Source organism: Epinephelus fuscoguttatus, linkage group LG10 (assembly GCF_011397635.1).
Source record: "Epinephelus fuscoguttatus linkage group LG10, E.fuscoguttatus.final_Chr_v1".
Lineage (NCBI taxonomy): Eukaryota > Metazoa > Chordata > Actinopteri > Perciformes > Serranidae > Epinephelus > Epinephelus fuscoguttatus.
The window spans coordinates 8978264-8999693 of NC_064761.1; the positions used below are offsets into that span (position 1 = coordinate 8978264).

Consider the following 21430-nt stretch of genomic DNA (forward strand, 5'->3'; position numbering starts at 1 on the left):
ACACATGATGTTACTTTTAATTCCCTTGCTGTATAAATAAATAAATGAAATGAAGTGGTCACAGGTTATCATCTGTCATTTATAAGGCAAGTCTAATATAACATATACACAACCAATGTTCATGCTACTATCGCAGCAGGAAAAGAAGCACTGTCTCGATAAAAAAGACCAGCTTCATGTGCCTAGTAAGCTGCAGGAAAAACAGTGACATATTGCTACAAACCCCCACGTCTGGTGCCTAAAAAGCCGCTACAAACAAAGAAATGACTCACTAAATCAGTTTTGTTGTTTGTTGGTTGTGGTCTGCAGCTTGGCAAGCATCTCACCTGAATGTAATGCCATACATCATCCCCTTTTACCTCCCAGTGACAATGTCAACTCATATATTACATCACTTAAAAAATGCTGGTATGATACATATGAAACATGCACATGTAACACATTCATGGTTTGCATAAACGTACAATGCCAACATTGTCTTCTGGTGACTAGGCTGTTTGTGCATATGCATGTCAGGGCTCAGGGTCTTGTACCTTGTACTCTGCGATGGCTTTAATAGGGGTTTGAGTAACACACTGCTTGCAAACTAGTTTTCCCACTAGCTAGCAGGTTTTCTCATGTCCACCTTTGCTCAGTTGAGGCCCCGTCTGTGGGAGCAATCAAAAGACACTGTGAGACTCATGAGATCACTAACTGAAGTAGTAGAGGCAGGTCACAACACTTCATCACAAAGCCACAAGGAATGCATCACACACTGATCATATCTAACTGTGGCATAGTATTCAAGGGCAGAATTATCTTTTAAACTCAATAAAGCTTGACAATGCAAAACATTATTCAGTAACCCGATCAGTCAGGTATGTTTTTGTCATGTTGATGACCTCAACAGGTAGGATAACTCTGCTTGCCAACAGTTATAAAAACAGTTACCACAACAGCCGCCGTCTTTATTCTCCAGAGTCACTGGAACCATTGTCTGAGCTACTCTTCCAATGACGACAGGAATGATGACGTTTGAGAATATGCAGCATGCGTTTCTGGTGAATTCGTTACGTACATCTCACTACTGGAATGACAGCCATCCAAAGCAAGAAGGAAATTTAGAGTTGAGACTCTTGCACATGCATACCCACTCATGGACAGGAGGTTGACAGACACTGAGGTGTGGTGTGTCAACAGGGCTATTTTTAGGGGCTGATGTGGGAGCTTTTGATTCTTACCTACAGCCTGGATAAAACAAAAACAGGCCTGGCAACTGCTCTGTAAGAATCTCACAGGTGCGAATACAACCTGCATTTTTCTGCGTAACATTTCATGCCAGTTTTCGCCATGCTGCAGGAGCTCTTTAATTTCTGCATAAAGTTTCAGCATTTTGCATTTAACTTTGAGTTATTGCTCTCATCCAGTGTGAAAAAAGTGAAATTTAGCATTCAGAGGACTCCTACTGCCAATAAATAACAAACAACGGCACCACTAACCAGCCAGAACATGGTCTGACGCAGTATCAGGATGTTGCTTGGGGTCAGAGCAAAGATAAGAGCAGGATTTATTTGATCAGCGTCTTTCCTCTCTTTGCATGAACACAAAGATAAACCTTAACCTGGAATGTATTTTAGTGTGTCTGTTAATGTGTTTGCAGCATAAACTCAAGACTCTGAGTCACACAGGCCAGTGCAGCAGCAGTGGTATGCAGTAATCCTGCTTTTCACACTTGCTTGTGCTGCGCAAGAATTAACTTGCGTGTTTAAAATAAAAAGATGATCATTCACGTTATGACAAAACATGGCAGCACTACAGGGAATGTGTGTACGTGACTCTAACAAAGCCTAATTTACATTAGTCATTTTGGTACATGGGAACTTTTGATGGTGATTCCTCTCTGTCAATCAAAACATACCGCAGAGATAAATAGCCTCCAACTCATGCCACTGTGAGCCACAATAAATCAGCGTCATGATCAAACAGTGATCTTGTGCTGAATTACTTGATTAATTGACTAACAGAAAATTAAAAAACAATTTTGACAATCAATTAATCTTTGGTGTCATTAATCAAGCTTATCATTTAAGATGTCACTTTCCTACTATTTTCATATATATTTTTTTTAAACTAATATTGTCTTATCAATTAAAAAAAGATTGTTGATGAAAAGAGATTAGATAAAAATAAACGGCTCCACCCTGGAACTCAAGCAGAGGTGCCTCTGGCTAGCCTGCCTTACAGCTGCCAAGAGAATGATAGCTCATAGATTGAAATCTCTTCAATCTGTCAATAGACAAAGACAACTTCTAGATTTTATTGATAAAGATAGTGTGGAACACTCGGGAGCTATGCATCATGCTAAAACTGATCAAATCTGATGCCCAGAGCATGCTGTTGTCATCAAAGAATCTGGTCATGTATGAAATCACATTCTTCTCACTCATTTTTCCCTCACTCCTAAAAACCTGTGCCCATTCCTATGCCATTTTGATGGAACTTCAATATAAGCAATCAAAACAAGAGGGATATTGTTATAGTTGTAGTCCTACAATACTCAGAGTCTACTTCCATCATCAGTCCTGGCTGTCTGATGGAAAGATCTTCGGCAGAGTGAGTAAGTGGTAGGTGATAAAGGGGGCAAGTGTCTGACTGCTTTTTCTTACAGCAGGATAATCTTGCCTGGAAGGGCATTCCTGTGTTGCCGATCAATGCTCGTTACATCACTATGACAGAGACACAGACGTAAGTGCAAAAGGGTCATAAGGGCGAGGAGGTGTGCTAAGAAAATGACAGTGGAGGAGTCATACGAAACACTGATGGGCTACAGAGAAAGATAAAGACAGATTGAGAGACAACTTCCCATTAATCACCACTTCTCCTCCTCCTATGCATGAGATGTTGGACAAAAACCACAACGCTGTCACTCAACTCGCAGCAGTTTATCCCCCACAGCGACACATGAACTTGGAAGAATGACAGCCAGGCTGCATTAGCACGGACACACACAAGTGTGTGCATGCACATGGACACGCACTGATGTAAATACATGCACATACTGACTTGTGTACAAACATTATCGTTGCAGTCCAAAACTAAGTCTCCATGAACAATTCCAAATCAAACTGAGACAAACTGGGATTTGCAACAAATATTGTGAAAGAAACTCAAAGAACTTCTACAGCTCTTGTTAATCACATGACACAAGTTTTTAGGTACCTCAAAAACACAAGATCAGTTCATTGTACATGTGTTTTGTTTTGTTTTTTTTTAATAAATTTTTGGGCCAAATCAAACTGCTATACTGGATAGTAATTATGTGATGGGAGTATTAAAGGGAAACTGGAATGACATTTAAAGGAAACAATATTTCTGTATTAGAAGTCAGAGTAACATTAAACATTAAAACTTAACAGTAACATTAAAACTTAATTGTGATTGTAGATTTTGTTTTAGAACGTCTGTCAAATGACTATTTGTGGGATCATGTTTATTTTTATATTATATTAACATAATGTTGGATTTTTCCTTCTACGTATTATAATTTAAAGGTCTCTCCAGTAATTTTACATGTAACAAAAGATCAGTTTACAGGTCATGAAAATTATCCTCTGTGGCTTTGGCGGAGCTTTGTCAAGTCCAGGAAATACCCCTGATTATTTCATATTGATGTCATCAGGTTTATGATGGCTTTTCCTGGAGGAGTAAAAATTTTAATGCATGCAAATTCTAATGACGAACTGGGGCAAGGCTTGACGCTAACTTTTTTCCCAAGGAGCACATGTGCTCCTAAGTTGAAAAAGTAAGAAGCACACAAAGAACTTTAGGGGCACAATGTAAATTGATCAAATAATGTGTTTTCCGTGATAAACGTGATGCAAATAGACATTTACAAGCAAAATTATTTCATGAATTTGTATACAAAATGTACAGAAAGGTAAAATCATCAAGTTTTGAAAAAGTATTGCAATTTAATTTTGTCTTTAATATTATTATGTTATATATATTATCTTTGTAATATAATTATCTTTTATAATGTTATCTGAAACTCTGCAGGACTTATTTCCACTCTGCCCAGCAGCGGTACTGTGGCGAATGGTCCCTAACCGCGGGGAGAACGGAGCAGGCTTCCCTGGAGGTCTGCCACTTCTCCCGGTCCCTCGTCTACGCCACACTTTGACTTATCTCCACCCAGCCGACAGCCTGGCCATCCCTAACTGCATCAATAAGTGATTAACATGGGGGGATCAAAATAAAATAAATAAATAAAATAAAAATCAACCAGCCACCCTCCTCCCCTGACAAGTAAAGAACAGTCCCTCCATAAGTAAAGAACAGTCCCTAAAGTGCAGTGAGGTTTGTGGGCCATTACCTGACACAAACAGAGAAATGTGAACGGCTTGTTTCTAACATACCTGTGTGCTGCCATGGCTCGGTTGTCCAGGTACTACTGGGCAGTTATGACACCAACGAAAGAGGAAAATACTGGACCTGGAGTTGGACTTCTATGTCGCCGGTAAGCCTTTATCTTGCGCCGCAGAGCACTATGAGCCTCCGCCGTCATATTATGAGTGAAATAAGTTGCCAAAATCATGTCTTAATAGTTTCGCCATGGAACTGCAGTTTGTGCCAGTGACAGTCTCAAAAACACAGAATCAGACAGCAAGAGTTCCGTAGGTCACGAACCTTAGATGTAAACACAAACCTTACACATCATTAGCATAATGCCACAGTGAAACAAGGAGTATCAGAGGAGAAGCAGGTATAGCTAAGTAGCAGTGTTTTGCAAGCTAAGTTACACTTCCACTTGTCAGCGCTGGTGATCAGGACCACGGTTTATCTAACATTAGCAACACATTATGAGCTGTTTAATAACGCAGTCAAACTAAAGAATCATGCTATCTATTACTGTTTACAAGCAGGGGTTTGTGTGTTGAATTGAAGAGTTGAATGTCAGTCTTTGGAAACTTCGGAATTAGGAAGCGTAGGATTCAGCATTTTTTGTGTTGGACCCATACGAGAGAGTAAAAATCAGAATATGTTGGCTGAAAACAAATTGAATCCTTTTATTAAAATCCAACTCCCTGACTTACTGTATGGTGCAAAATTAAATTGCTGCAGTGCCCCTGTAATGGCTTTTGTAGTCTGCACTTTTCTTCTTTCTGACATATGCTTGTCTCAACTTTGCATGACAAAACACATGCACAAACCCCTAAGCGCAAGATTACTCCACCTAATTTGTCTATTATTGTGTACTAATTCACACATGAATTTTAGGATTTCTGCGCCCTTCATGAACCTCATTCACACATAGACAGTGATCATTTCCAGCCTTGTAAATCTCTCAACAAGGTCTAAACACAACCATGAGAACCAGACAAAGGGAAACATCGGAACACACCAGAAATATCCATGGCCATGATACTGTGTATCACCTGGCAACCAAAACTAATCGCAACTATTAGAGCATAATATGCAGTGACACACCTTTGCAAAGGCTCAGGCAGAGTCCGCTCACCTGAGCCAAACCTCAGCGCTGGCAGAAACCCACAAGCTGACAAGCGAGATTGGCAGCTCTGCAAATACAATGGAAACAAACAGCAGCCATGACAGTTGGAGCAGTTTTAAACTCACCTGGAGCTTTTTTCAAAACAACCCTGACGGCTTCAAACCACACATCTTTTGCTTTCACATCTGCAGAAAATGGTGGTAGCTTTACTTTTCTTTTTTAACCTACATGTTTCACATCCAGTAAACAGCTCCCACAAACAAAGACAAACTCGCCGTCACCTCTGAAGCCTCGGGGCATTGTACCCCAAATAAACACAGACAAGTGCACGCACGGTTATACACAAAGAAACACACACTTACACCACATGTGAAGCACACCTGCATATTTAACCCCCTCACACCCCACCCTGGTTGCTTGCCCCTGTCCCAAGGGGCTTGGGAGATAAATGAGCTTATGTCAGACACACACACTGACAGGGATAATGATGAATTACATATATATTAGCACACAGCCTGAGGACTCACTTCTCTTACGTACAGCCACACACACACACATCTGCACACAGGCCCCACACTAGTCCAAATTTTCTTGCACCTCAACAGCAAACACAACACACAGAGAGTCTTAGTCAGCTGGATTCTTAATGCACACCAACTCACACACACACACACACACACACACACACACTACTTGATGACAGGTATTTCCACTTCAGGAGAGCCACAATGCTGAGCTGTGAGCCTGGTGTCAGTCACTTCCTGTCTGAGGGGGTCAGAGGTTAAACACTCCTCAGCCTCTTTAACCCCTCACGCAGAAAAGAAAAGACAGTGAGACAGAGCAGAGAAACTGCCTTCTGTAACTGAACCTTTTCCTTCTCGTTATCTTAAACTGTGGTTAAAAGATTAAACAATGCCGTTTCCACATCACAGTGGAATTAGTAAAAGACTATTTTGTTTGCTAAAGGGTTGAATAGTATGTCTTGAGGTTGTAGTTAGTGGTGGCATTGTATTGGAGTTCTCTGCAACAAAAGGTGTTTTTAATATTGTTTACTTCCCTTATATGGAAGAGCAATGCTTGACAAAGGTCCATGACAACAATGTTGTATCTTTGATAAACTGAGAGCTGACTGTGCAGGAACATAACCTGATAAATGTTTTCTTTTTTCATAAGCACCTGTCTATCAGGAGCACACAAAATTTAATATGGAGGAGAAAAATCTGAGACATCTTTAAATATGATACAATTAGAGCCAGGCAATATGGCCTTCAAATAATATTGTGAACATTTGTGGGCTTTATAGCGATACACAATATAAAAATCTTAATAATTTGAAATCTCCTCTAAACTACTGTAGACTACTAAAATACTAAACCAATAAATAAACAACTTACAATAAAGATAAATTAAGTACTGTTACAACACAGTCAAATAAAGTAGTGTTGTAATAAAATCAAAGTACTGTTATAAAACTACAATTATCATAAAGTTATATAAAGTACTGTTATAATGAAGTTAAATTAAGTAATAAAATAAATCAAAGGGAAATCATTGTTGGTTTTGTTCTGAAGCACCCAGCTTGTCTCAGGCCCGAAGTGTTGATGTATTTTTACGGTTCGGTTAGCTATCAGCAAAAAGTTAAACCACTACAGTGGCACAGATAAACTTGACAATTTATTCATTGTGAGCAGGAAACAAATGAACAGCTCTCCAGTTCATATATTAATAATATTTGCAAGTTGCACTTGTGCCTCTCAGATCCAAAAACACACGCCTGGCCTGCTCACGCACTTATCACCCTGGAGAGCGGTCTGGATGGGTGATGGAGTGTGTGTAATGTATCATGTTTGTGTCTTTGGCTGAAAAAAAAGAAGTAAAATTGTGACAATTTATACCTGACGCTCAAAATATAGTCATTTCATACATCCTACATGCAACAAGCAACAATACATCAAGTATAATCAATATATTGCCCTGCAGCACCCCCTGCAATCCAATACAACAACACCACAAACACCAGCTGCCACCTAACTAACCTCCAATATAATAATAATAATAATAATAATAATAATAAATAACTCAATATCTCAAAGACCGCAGATTTATTACAGGGTAGTTGTGTTGGATTGCATTACAATGTACAGGAGGTTTTGTTTCTCTGGTCCCTTAACTTATAAAATATTGTTCAAAAAGGACATTTGGCATCTCTCAAATTCACCAATTAATCTCTACATAAACTATTTTTTTGTCATTCTGGCTGCCTAAGAGCCACCCTCACAAATTTCATCAGCTAAATAAGTCTGTAAGCGTATGTTGCAATTAGTTCTAGCTTTATTGATGGACGTTGCCTGATGGGTAGGAAGTTACTGACTACAGGGAATATCGCCCATTTGTTCATGTATCTCAAAGCTGTTGTTACATCCAACTTTTCCTTTACTGATAGGTCACCATTGGCTGACTTGACCAGTGTCTGGATTAGTTTTCAGTGTGGATTCAGGGTTAAGATCTTGAATGAATGAGCCAACATGCACAAAGAATACAGGCCCAGGTGTGTGACCAGTGCTTCCATCACCTCAGCAGTCAGTCAGCAGGGCCTCCTTGTTAATCCTCCGCTATCACTCAACGGGATCTTAGCTCTAATCTCGCCAGGCCAAAGCTCAGCAGAGGGGCGCTCCAGGCTTTTAACTGAGAACCTGACAGCTAATCTCAGCCACAACACCCCTGGGTAACCCTACACTCTCCCCAGGGAGCAGCCACAATACCCCTGGGCCACAGCGATGAGAGAAAGACCTCCCAAATATCAGACACTTCACACCTAGAGTAATCGAGGGATAATATGATGGTTCACTTTTGGTTTTGATGCTCACAGCTGTTATAAACATGAGTACAGGCACACTTTTCCATGTGCAAGCTGATAAAACAGACTCATAATTTTAACCTCTCATTCAGCAGAATTGCCTCACCAGCTGAGTGAGTCAATCCAGCACACGCCCTTCTTATTAAAGAAAAAAATTCAAGGTTGCTGCCTGAATATGAGCACCCATTCAGCACCAACTGGCAGGATGCAGCCTACATTACTCTTAAAAAGGCGGACTGGCTAGTTTCCAGCTGTTTAAAAGCATACAATAAGCAGCCTGAGCCTGTCAACTGGACCCGTTACAGCTGATAAGTGTACGGTCGCAGACACAATGACCGGCGATCAGATACATGCAGACAAAACATGTTACATTTATGTTAAGGTCAGGTATATAGAACAGGAAATATGTGCTGCGCTATGTCATGAATTATAGAGAACTACATGAATTGCATATTATTATAGTAGGCCACCTTCATTCTGCAGCAGTGAGTGAAGTGTGTTGATGCGGTCTGCAGTCCTGCCTGATAAACTGCACAGCAAGCAAGACATCAGATATTACAAACCATTTGATTCAGTTTATAAGTAAGTATCACATTTTTGTAGTTATTTAGCTTAAACATGGAAAACCACCAGTATGGTCCTCTGAGTTATCATTACGTGACATGTAAGCTTTGGCTGAAGTCATGAATTTCTAAAGTCAAATGTACAAATGAATATGCAGAGCGTGAAGATCACACTGGTCTGTGTGTTACTCAAGGTAATGTCAACAACACAACACACCAACACACATGACTAGGACAACTGCTGTCAACTTTGCTGTAGGTGTAGTCAGAGACTGTAGCAGCGCTTCTTATGTTAATATCAAGGAGCATATTTGACAAAATAATTTTGACTGAACAATGGGAAATGTGTCAGCTAATGCAGTTAATGCTAATGTGAACACACATTAAAGGAATACTTCCAATTTCTTAAAGTTGACTTGTAAGAGACCATTCATAGTCACTGTGTTACCCACAGCAAACAACAGTGGGCACGCTCCCTGGGTGGCATAGCAGGCAGTAGTACCACCATAGTTCAGCAATGTACTGCTGTGGACAGGGGGCAGCAGCAGAATGTATTTTAGATGCCTTAAAAAGGGTCTTTGTAAAGAAATAGCTATCAGTCTAAGTGGATGCTACATTGAAAATAATTTTACCGCTTTACCTCACCATCAGACAGCCTCTTTCATCTGGCACTACATTTTCTCAGCTATTGAACTTTGGTATTCCTACGCATAAGCACAGTGGTGTCGTGCACTGTATTATGCTGTCTAGGACAGACTTTCAGCTGTTGATGGAAGAGATAACAAATACAAGAAAACAAAACTAAAATTGCCATCCTGTGGTTGTGTGCCTCCTTGTACCAGTCAAGTTTCTCTTACAGTTTTAAATAATTCCCCTTCTGTTCCTGAGATATGGTGCTGAATAATGGACAGGAATGCAGAATATCATGATGTCACAGTGATACTGACCTCTGACCTTTTCAGTATAAAATGTCATCATTTCATCATTTGATCCTATTAGATATTTATGTTAAGTTTTGTCATAATTAGCATAAGAATCCTTGAGTTATGGCAAAAAAATGTGTTTTGTGAGGTTACAGAAGACTAAAGAATATCTTTATGTACCAGTGTATACAGAAAAATAACTGTTGAAGAGGGAGACTGAACCTGCAGAAAAAAAGAAGGGAACTTCTGTAGAAACTGGAGGTCGAGAAAGAGCCCAAGCTAACTGTGTGAACTGTAAACCCATGTCCATGGACCTACAGAGCTACTGCTGCCTGGACTTGATCAACATTACTTTATTTTAAAATTTCTCTGAACTAGAGGATGCAAGTGCCTAACACTTTACTGGTTATTTGGTGAGTTGTTTCATTTTTTTGCTGCTTTTCAGCATAATTGTACCTGACGGATGGGTAGAGCAGTGCTCCTCACTCTCTCTTGTTTATTTGGCGGTGGTTTAACATTACTGTCTTGTGAGAAATGTTTACCACAAATGCTAAGTTGTCTCAGTCTTGCAGCTGAAGTGCTGATGCTTAGTGCAACTAGCCACAGCTATTTTCATTTCTTTGTTTGAAAAGCTCAAAAAAGAAAAAGAAAAGCACTTCCTTTGAAATCTTGAATCTTGAAAGTGAAGTTTTATATTAGTCTGATCTCACTTTCTGACCTGAACATTTGACCCTCGGTGTAATACACTGCACAGCACAGTTGCATCTTTGCATAGACATAGCAAAGTTCTACAGCTGTGAAAATGTAGTACCAAAAGACAGGGCTGCCTGACGACAAGGTAAACTGTGAAAATATTCTCAATATAGCATCCACATAGACTGATATTGATTTTTTTTAGGTGGGCCTTTTTTTAAGTGGCTAAAACACATTTTGCTGAAAGCCTCCATCCACAGCAGTGCATTGCTTTGCTTCTATGGTGGTACTCCAGACCGCTTTTCAAACTTGGAGCGTGCAGACTGACAACTGCTGTATGTAATACACAGACTATGGTGAAGTACCTCATACTATCTCTTTGAGTTCCTTCAAAGAAAGCTAAACTCTAGCCCCATTGATGTTATACCAAGTAAATAACTCTTAAATACGTTGTTAAAATATTGTTCCATTAAGAAGGTATTAATGCCTAAATTTCAAGCCAGTAAATGATTTAAACCACGATAAACAACCAATACATACTCAAACAAAGGGAAAACTTTGACTTACCACTTCAGTAGGACGAAAGTATTTAGGGTCCACCTTCACATGTACCACCCCTGTCTCCTGGCAACGGCCAACTTCCTTCTCATCCTTACCTTCCCACCTGAAAAGACACAAATATTAGCAGGAAGGAAAAAAATTCCCACAGCTGCTGGAAGGCTCAGCTGTATGTTCCGCCGTCTCCCTGATAACTTCTTGTGTGGTTTGTTTCTTTAACATCTTGTGCAGACAAAACATGTCACCTGTCTTTATTTTCTGAAACCAACACAGCCGTCACATACGCCTTCACCAACATGTCAGTGTCTTCCAAGACACAAGAGGGAGGTGAATTAGAGGTGAGACAGAGGAGGGGACTGAGATGTGGCAGAGCACAGAAGTTTCCAAAATACAGCCTCTTCCAAAATACAGCCTCACAGAATCTGTAACATTGCCTGATTCTTAAATTTATTTACTTTTTTTTGCATTTTATAGCCTTGTCTTATATAATGTCATGTTCTCTCATATTATTTTGTGGTTTATTAGGTTTATTTAACTAACCTTTAAATGAAAAATTATAATTATATGACAAATTTATTACAGAACTCTCAAGAAGATGCAAACTGTGCATTTAGTATCTCTATGAGTGCATGCTATGACCTTTTTGTTGATGTGACAGCATTCAAATCAGGGTGGAAAAGCGTTCAAAGTGTTATAAAAGTGTTCACAGATATACTGTGATTTATGGAAAAGTGACTTGGGGGCTTATTCATTACAAAGACATGTAAAATTGGCAAAACATTCATATAATGTCTGAAATACTATGGTGTATGTGTGTCTGCAAGCACTCACACAATAGTCTTCCCCACATGTTTGAAGGCCTTCTCCACAAACTCCCTGACACTGTGCACCTCCCCCGTCGCTATGACAAAGTCCTCCGGCTCCTCCTGTTGTAGCATCAGCCACATAGCCTGAAAGAGACAGAGGGACAGAGAGGTTAAACCACTGAGAGATCATAAAGACAGTTCAGGGCTCCACGCTGGACCCTGCCCAACTTGGTGCTGACAGACAGGAAATGAACCTGCGACCTCTGAGCGGGGCATTCGCCCGTACCTCTGCCCTGACGTCACTGCAGGGGCTCATGGGACAAATACCGTGGGAAAGGAGGACAGTGGACTCCCACAGGCCCACTGTGGTGCTGGCACACAAATGCACACGTGGCCATGAATGCATATGCACCTATGCCCACAAACACATTCACACACAACTGACATGGTCCAGTGGCACCAAAACTAATGGCAAAGTTAAGGAGATGAAAATTTTCCAGAAATTAAAGTGCAGTAGCATCAAGTTCTAACTAAGTGACAACAACTGGGGCTTAATGATAAAGAATGAGGCTGGCTCCAACAGTCAGTTAATCCCCATAGACACCCATGTTAAAATGCCCAACTTTACAGCAGGCTGTAAACATGTTTACAGCCTGGTACAAATAACAGTTTTGTCCATATAGCTAATTTCCCGCTCCATGGTAAGTGAAAGGTGGTTGCATTTTTGTACAACTTACTTGTTTACATTTTATTAAGGTTTAAAATTACGAATAATTAAGGGTGTTGCCGCTGCGACTGACAGGCTGTCTGCAGATAGGGTCCTCGGGCGCTCAGTCAGATCCACCTGTCACTCCTCCACAGCTCTACCCGCTTGTCCAAATACAGTCACTTCTTGCTCCAAAAATCCAAGATGGCGACAGCCAAAATACCAAAATACCTCGAAGCTTCAAAGTGTGAGTCCGCAACCCAGTGGGTGATGCCACAGTGGCTACATCCATTATTTTTATACAGTCTATGGTTCTGAGTTATATTTCTAACTACACAGCACAAGCAGTATTATCATTAGCCTATATACCCAGTGAAAGCTGATAGTCTGAGTCCCTTAGTGGACCCAGCACTATATTAAACAGCCAGCGAGGGCGTTTGTGCGTGGTTCCATAATATTTATGGTGAACCAGAGCCAGCAGGTCAGAGCTGCAGACCTCTGGCACATCTAGCCTGATTAAAAGAGCTTCGAAGGGGACACAGACAGACAGACAGACAGACAGACAGGCAGGCAGACAGACAGACAGACAAATGCCCACATGCATGGACATGTATAAACAGTAAGGGTGGGTATCAGTTCGATTTTATTAATTCTGCTGATTGATTTCAGTTCATTCTAGTATGGACTCTTGGTAAACTATCAGAGCAAGAAACTAAAACCAACGTATTTTGAAATCTAAATCTGCTCATTTTCAGTACATTCACATTGTCATTAATAGTCATAGATGTCAACATATTCTGTGACTCCTCAGTGTCAGCCCTTACATATCTTAGACAAGAGTTCATGATTCCTAACCATAAAACTGCAGATAAAAAACTCAAAGCAGACGTGACATTTCCTGTCTAGGTCTCAGTCCAAATGCTTTAGTTGTGACACAGTTGCATCTTCTTGTAGTCTCAGTACCTGAAATTGAAGAGTCATTGCTGCACAAAAAATGTTTACATAGAGAAACTGATATTTTTTTGTGCATGACTCAGTTTAAAAAATTATAAAGAGGAATGCATAAAGAAGAAACAGCTGAAGTGAGCTGAGCAGATGAAGAGATAAATGCAACAAGTGCTTACAGATGTTTGGGTGAACATCAAACCTCCAGCACTTCATGAAGATAAGTGACACCTTTTACCTCTTCTGTTGCATGGAAAACTACTTGTGCAGTGAAGTTTTAGCCACACGGTTAACCACTAGTTCTGGCCTATTGTAAATGGGTCCAGCCACACACAGCTGCTGTCTGTTCTCTACAGCAGAAAGGTGGATATGTGTGGAGTTAGTTTCCTCTCTGTCTCTACAGAGGTAACTTAAACACTTTGCCTGTCTCATTCTCTGAGGAGCACATCAGCACAGTTTATGTGCTCTACTTCGATTTGTACGTAATGGTGTGCGTGTGTGTGCCATTTTTCATGTGTGTATATGCGTTCCATCCAGCCACATCAGGATGTTTTATGTGATGAACTTGGACGGGGCCAAGGCAGGCTGTCTCCCTACATTTAGCAGATTCTGTGTTCCCTCTGCAGTAGTATTCTTAGGTGTGTCTTTTGTAGACACAAACACAAAAAGACTAGCCCCTAGAAGCTTTAACGTTCGTCACAACTAGAGTTGTACGCAACTCAGAATTGTGTCAGTCGACTCAGATTTGACTGTTCAATACGAATATTCAATGACTGAATTTCTTTATAAAGTTTTAAAGTTTATTCACGTAATACAGTAAACAAGCTAACCTCACTAAATGTGCAACAACATTTTTTGCCTACACTAGATTTCAAACAAAAGCCAGGAACTGTTTGATATTAAGTAATTGTGAACTGTAAATTCACCACTTCCAAGCAGTAGAGAGAAGATTATATTATCTCAAAGCCTTGTGGTCCGGAGCCTCTCCTCCTCAGTGCTGCTGCACGTGTTCACAGCTGTCTGTATTAAAGAGTATTGTAAATGTCAAGAGCGCTCACTCTGCAGCAAAATGTGGGGCCAAAACGACCCCAGAAGTACACTATGCAGCACACTGACTAGCAAACAAACAAACAAATAAACCCAAACTGCCTGACTTGATGCAATCTCAGTTGACTGAGGCCATCTCCGACTGATGATTCTAATCTCCAACATTAAAGGAGCGGCCCTAATCACAACCAACAAAAAAGCGCAAAATGGAAACGTCCCCTTATTTACTGAAGAGCATAAATGTGCTTACTGAATGTCATAACAATCTGGCCATTAGATTAAGATATTTAATTTACATAAGTTAACATCTTTGCAATAAAGTGGTGCCAGAGGAAATGTCAGGGTGTCACCAAATTATTAGGATAAATGCTATGTTAGCCACAAACATCCACTGCAAATGACCATAAACTGTTTTTTAAAAGATACTTCTTCATGAGGACAGAGGGTCAAGAGAATCTTTGAAAAATCATCTTCTGGGGACCATGAATATTACAAAAAGGTAGTATGACTGTTAGACATGCAGTATACAAAGATTGCAATGTTTTGGGGGTGGGGGGTGTCACCAAAGTAATAAGGCATTATTCTTTGGAAGCATGCAACCTGATACCAACTGATATGTCTCTCTGGACCTAAGTGTCAAACAGGAAAGACAGATATGATATGTTGTGAAACGTATGTGCTAAAGTACTGTATGTGCTGATTGTGGTATTAAATAAGCACATGCCTTGCTCTGAAACACACTCATACACACACACACACAAACACACCAGCGGTGATGGAATGCTCCTCCTCGGGGAGGCGAGGCCATCCTATCTCAGGATCGTTCAGGGTCAACTGACCGCTCAACACTGATGGCTCCCCTGAGCCTGACCTCTCACCCTCCGGCCCCTGATGAACACACCAGATTCTCACACTGCCACATGAGCCAATAATAGCACCTCGGTGTATGACTGACAGCCGAACAAACGAATCAAAGCATGTTCAATTTTCCACGACCAGAGTGCCATCAGAATCTGTGTTTCCAATTATTTCCACATTTTGAGCTTGTTAAGTTGACAAGAGAATTAAATTATCTTACAAAACTATGTGCATCCTCACAGGTGTACGTGCAGGAGATCAACAAAACAAGGATCCACTCATAGAAAGCAGCTCCACAGTGCTACTAGACATCTAAAACGGCACAAGGGAACCTTTAAGGAGGTAGAACCATGAAAAACATACATGGAACGTCTTTTTCCTCTGTCAATGATAAAACAAAGCAGCATTTCAGCACGTGTAGGAAAATAAGTTACTGGTTAGGAAACAATGAAAACAATGAATTTCAACATAAAGTCAACAGACATAAAGTCAACTTTATGTCTATTTTTGTTTTTTAAATACATACACAACATACTTTGGATAACTGAAATAATCCTTTCATACATTCCTTTCAAGCTAAATGAGAAACTAAGCTGACATTTTAGTTTCTAAAATGTAAAGATTTGCTGCTTTTATGTCATTGTAAATGGAATATTTCGGGGTTTTAGAGGTTTGGTTAGACAAAACGAGCAATTTATAAGAAATGTGATGGCATTTTTTTTTTATAATGGTGGGGCTATTTTCTCAATAATAATAATTATAAAAAAAGCAATAATGACAAAAAATAATTAGTTGCAGCCTGATATATACACTGTAATGTCTAAGAACACATAAACAATACAGACCATAGATCTAGCCTGAGAATTTAACCAGATAAAACATTCACATTCTGCCATTTTAAAACAATTCAACCTTCCCCTTCTCGATGTGAGCAGGATTAATTATCACTGAAAACGGTGAAATATCAAACACTGACATCTAGACTGTGATTCTGTTTTGATCATCTTGACTGGCTGATTATTTGAACTTGTAATGAAGCAGGCTCTTTCCCTTTTCCTGCCGACCACACTGATGAATGTGTGGCCTGTAGTAAACTGGATGGCGGTGATGACGGGAGTTGGGAACGCGGCTCGGCTTCCCTCACAGCCAGAGAAAATGTTTACCGCCAGAGCTGAGTGATATGGCCTCTGCTGATTTTTAACCAGGAAATGTGATAAATAATATGATGTGTATTTTTCTGCGCATTGTAGTGGGAATAATGTGAAATCATGGGAGACTGTGGTACATTCTTCTAACCCCGTTCAGGGATAACTGCTGAGGGGGAGAGTGCTGGCTTTACTTTGGGTATTCCCACATTTTACTCATCGTCTTCTCAAACTACTTTGCATCAGCTCACTCTTCTTTCTCTTTCTCCTTTTACCTTTTGCCCCCTTTCTCTTTTCTGTCCCCCTCTGCTGCCCCCCTCCCATCCCTCTCAGGACTGCTCTGCTTCATTAGCTATCTGATAAACAGCTCAGAGGTTTGGCCCTTCACACTGAACCCGCACCTTCCTGTTCACATGGCCACAGGATGACCCCCATCACACACTCCACGCTCAACCCCAGCTCAGAGACAGACACTGACCCCTGCAACCACCCACAACCCCTTTACCTGAATTATATTCTGACACACACACACAAGGGGAAACCTGATGACCTAAGTTCTAATGCTGTGTTTTGTTCAGAGACAGCAGGAAAACATGGATGTATAAAATGTTTGCGACACTGATAATGTTGACATGCACAAAATATCTTTTACCCTTATTTCAAAAAGACAATATTCCTAGTAAGCTGTTTGCATGGCTAATGAAAATGAATATTTCATTATACAGAAAAGTGGAATGTCTGGAACTGCTTGTCATTTTGTTTCTTTGCATCAAATTAAGATTTTTTCATTGGTGGCAGTCTTGTTCGCCTGTGTGAACACAGCCTCCCTCTTTTATTCCTTCGATCACCGTCTTGAATAGGTTGGTGTTGCAGTATTTGCACATATCCAAAAACCTGCTGATATCCAAGCCTTTGATAATGTTGCCTGTTTCTCCTTCCAACCAGACATTTAGGCTTTTCTCCTGAGCATACATACATGCAAACTGTTGGCAAGTTTATTTGTGTACAACGTATTCATGAAAATGCACAGAGCTGACCATAAACAGGCAAGAAGCCACATGTCACAAACTGCAGTGAAACCCCAAATGCGATGCATATTTTGAATGCGCTGTATACATGTCCAAAGAATGCTCCTAAAACCCAAATAATAACAACATATCTCACATGTCTTAATTGGAAAAAGCTCTATTCGGCCTTATATATTGGAATATTAGTGTACATGTAAACAACGTCATTTTAAGTTTCTGATGAAATGATTTATATCGGGTTTACAGGATTTTTACACCAATGTGACTAAGTTACCTGTTCTGTCAGATAATCAGCCAATTTTTTTTTTTTTTTTTTGAATAATAACAATAAAACTAATATTAAAAACCAAACTAGTCAAATAGTTTCAATAAGATTTTAAATGAATTTAATATGATAAAATACTATTCAACCACATTACTGGCTGAAAGCCAACGGCTGAAACTACTTTTGGTCGAGTGAACCTGCTGTAACATACTCAACTATGAGGTTTTATATCTTCTTAATGGTACTGTAATTTTCAAAATAAAACTTTAAACAGCAATCACACACACACACACACACACACACACACACACACATTACATCAAAGTGAAAAAAAGCAGCAATTCTTCACGATCAGCAAATTTGAGGATGTACATTTCTGGTGAAAACTAAAACAGTGACTTTAATACAGTTTGAGTTTTCATGGCTTTAGTACTCAGCTGTGGTGGCTGCCACTTTTTTTTTCCTGAAAGTGTATTATATTTAATCCTTTCCATATGCCCCTGTCAGATAGAGCACAGATAGAGCACAACCAAAGCTACTAGGCTGCGGGAAAATCCCTGGTACAAACCAAAGGCAGCCTGCTGACTCAGAATACTTCTGTATAGGTCACACAGTGCATTCTCACCACTGTGATACCAAGGCTGCAAATATGCTCTTTCAGGCATAAACTCTTTATTGCTTATGCCTGAATGTATAAGAATGTAATACATTATCTATCTCTGTAGATTAAGCCATTCTAAATGCTACTACAAACCAGCCTCTCAAAATAAAAGAATAAATAAGTGCCTTGCTTGAAGACACCTCAGCAAGGTGAATGTTGAGGGGGTAAAAAAAAACATAAGTACAAACCAAACTCCAAACCGCAGCTTAAGTGATGACTTATCTGAACCTCCCTCTTCTGCAGCCAACTGACCCCTCCATCCTCCCTTTTCCCCCCTCTGTGTCTCGCCTCCCTCCCAGCGTCCCAGCCTGTTAGGGCCCCTCGGTCCTCCGTCTCTGCCTGCTTGACTACAGCTGACATGTGGAATGGCTCACAGTAAACACTTAATAGAGCTGCTATTATGGTCGCAGAAAGCCATCAGCCCCAATCACGGCCTGCTAATGCCATTAACCCCAGGGTTTCTCTCTCACTCACTCACACACACACACACACACACACACACGCACTTACACTTTCAGCCTCACCCATACATGCAAACATATGACAGAGTTGCTTTCACATGAAAGCCATAAATGCCCTTCTGCAGGGATTCATTCAAATTCCTGCACAAAAAAACAGAGCTTTAAGTTAAACATTCGAACTTTCAAACAAACTATAAATATATATATTCTAATCACTAAAGCCACATGAGTCTGTCTGAATAACTGTGGCTTTGCCAACAGACAGTGTATTCTCACAGAATTTAACATGAGCCTTGATGGTGGTGCAAACAGTTCTGCAGAAGCTGCAGGTTCACATCTTCCCCACTACAGATCTCGACCAGAGCCGGCTTTTCCAGACCATTAGTAGCTTAAGAGGTTCTCAGCTCTGTTCCACAACATGGTTGCACAGCTGCCAGACAAGAATGCATAAGTCTGAAAAATAAGAAGAAAAGTGCTCTTATTCTGGCGTGGGCCAGAGGGAAGCCTTGAATCGGAGCATACACAGCCCCAGCCTGCCAGACCCACCTCATACCACTGATAACTAGATTAATGACCTGCACTCACAGCTATGATACAAGACATTCATGCAACACAGTGTGACGTCACATTCGCGCTCAAACATGGTCTCGATCATGCACGTCATAAATTGGTGTTATCAGCTGGTCTTTTCGGACCCACATCCATCAAGGCCACTACTTCCCGGATACACTGGCAATCATCTGCAGCCATCTTGTCCTGAGATTAGGCAAATAGTATTGAAATTACAACTCCAGAATGACCTAGGCCCCCAAAACTAATACCACACTGAGGCCAGATAACCTCCTACTACTGTACATGTTTACATACGACTATATTTAACTCCAAATTAATCAGATTTCTAATTATGTACAGCTTAATTTGCATCACAACATTTCAGAGAAGAACAAACACCCTGGGTTCCTTCCTCTACATTCTCATACAGATCTCAATCTTGACTCCAGTTTTAGTTTTTAAACTTGGCCAATGTTTGAATGCCAAGCTTATCATTGTACAACTATGAACAAATACTTTGTACGTGTTATGCAAGTGCTTTTTGTATACTTTTCTATACTACTTCCAGTGCACAATGTACTGTATAAGCCGTTGTGAAAAAATGTCAGTGGGTAAGACCTTGTCCCTATTAAAGAGACTAAACTTTAAAATACGTATATTTCTCTCAGCTCTGGCCTTCTATCACCACAAAACAAGTATTTTTCATATTTAAAAACAATGTGTTCCACAGTGGATAAACATAGAAATGTTGGTCTTGAATTATGAGGTGAAAGAGGCAAAATGCAGATGACATACTGTGTGCCCTAACATATCACACTTACATTACTGGGGTGGCAGAGAACAACTGAACACATTTGCACAGAATTTGCACTGACAACAGAAGCTGAGATGTTTGTGCTGGTCACTGTTGGATTTGAATTTTTTTTTTTTTTTTTTTAAAGAAAATACCTGAGTTTATCATTGAGGTGCAGCTGCAGTAATAGGGGCTTACTTATTTTTGTCTCCAACCCAGATTCGTCTAGTGGTTAATTTGCCTGAAAACAGTACCATAAGAACATCTGTACTATGATTTGCTACACTACAACACTAGATAAATGATTATGGGGAGTAACTTATCCTGGGATGCACAATTTGAACTTTGCAAACACAATTACAAGCTCTGTTGCTTTAAAAAAATGTGTCACCTGGGAACTGCAGTTTAAAGAGCTGCAATGAACAGCTCTATAGAAGGCAACAACAAAGCAGTACTGTCTGTCAATTTAATTTTGGTCTTTCGCCATCATCCACATTTTTTGGCGATGAGTTGATCACCATCAGCCCTGATTTTTGGAAAGTCTCTGTGCCGTGTAGTCCCCCTAACGGATTTAAGTGTTAGTGCACCTCTCTAGGTACATAAAAACAGGAGTTAATTTATTCTTTTAAATGTATGTGTTTCAACGGCATTGCCATTTGTGTTTGCATACATAAGAAGAATATGTCTGTAATTTAACCAACCAGGCTGTTAGCAGTTAAAGAGAAGAGGCCGGACAGACGCTGCCTGTATCATGTAGACAGTTTACATTCACAGCCATTTAACAACTGGGTATGTTTGTCACCTGAGCGAACAGAGAGTGTATGAAGTAACATATGAGTGACTGACAACACTGTCTGTGTGTTAAACAGCATTCCATAACAGTGCAGGATAATCCCAAACACCGGATTAGAGAAGAATGGACACGTCTGACAGCTTCCTCTGAAACTCTGCTCTCAAAGGATCCCTTTGTTCTTTGAACGTCCTTGCTGCCATACACATAACACACATCTTCTCATACACATACCGCGCGCACACACACACACACACACACACACACACACACACACACACACACATACCG

At 40.2% G+C, this 21430-nt stretch overlaps 1 protein-coding gene across 1 annotated transcript in view; it reads right to left on the minus strand.

Annotated features, from left to right (window-relative positions):
- gmds (GDP-mannose 4,6-dehydratase) overlaps positions 1-21430 on the minus strand; it is a 220826-nt gene that overhangs the window by 39327 nt on the left and 160069 nt on the right. Inside the window, exons 8-9 of the mRNA XM_049588801.1 lie at positions 11914-12032; positions 11092-11188 (exon numbers count right to left, since the gene is read on the minus strand). Coding sequence (XP_049444758.1) covers positions 11092-11188; positions 11914-12032 — 216 coding nt within the window. The remainder of the gene's footprint in view (positions 1-11091; positions 11189-11913; positions 12033-21430) is intronic.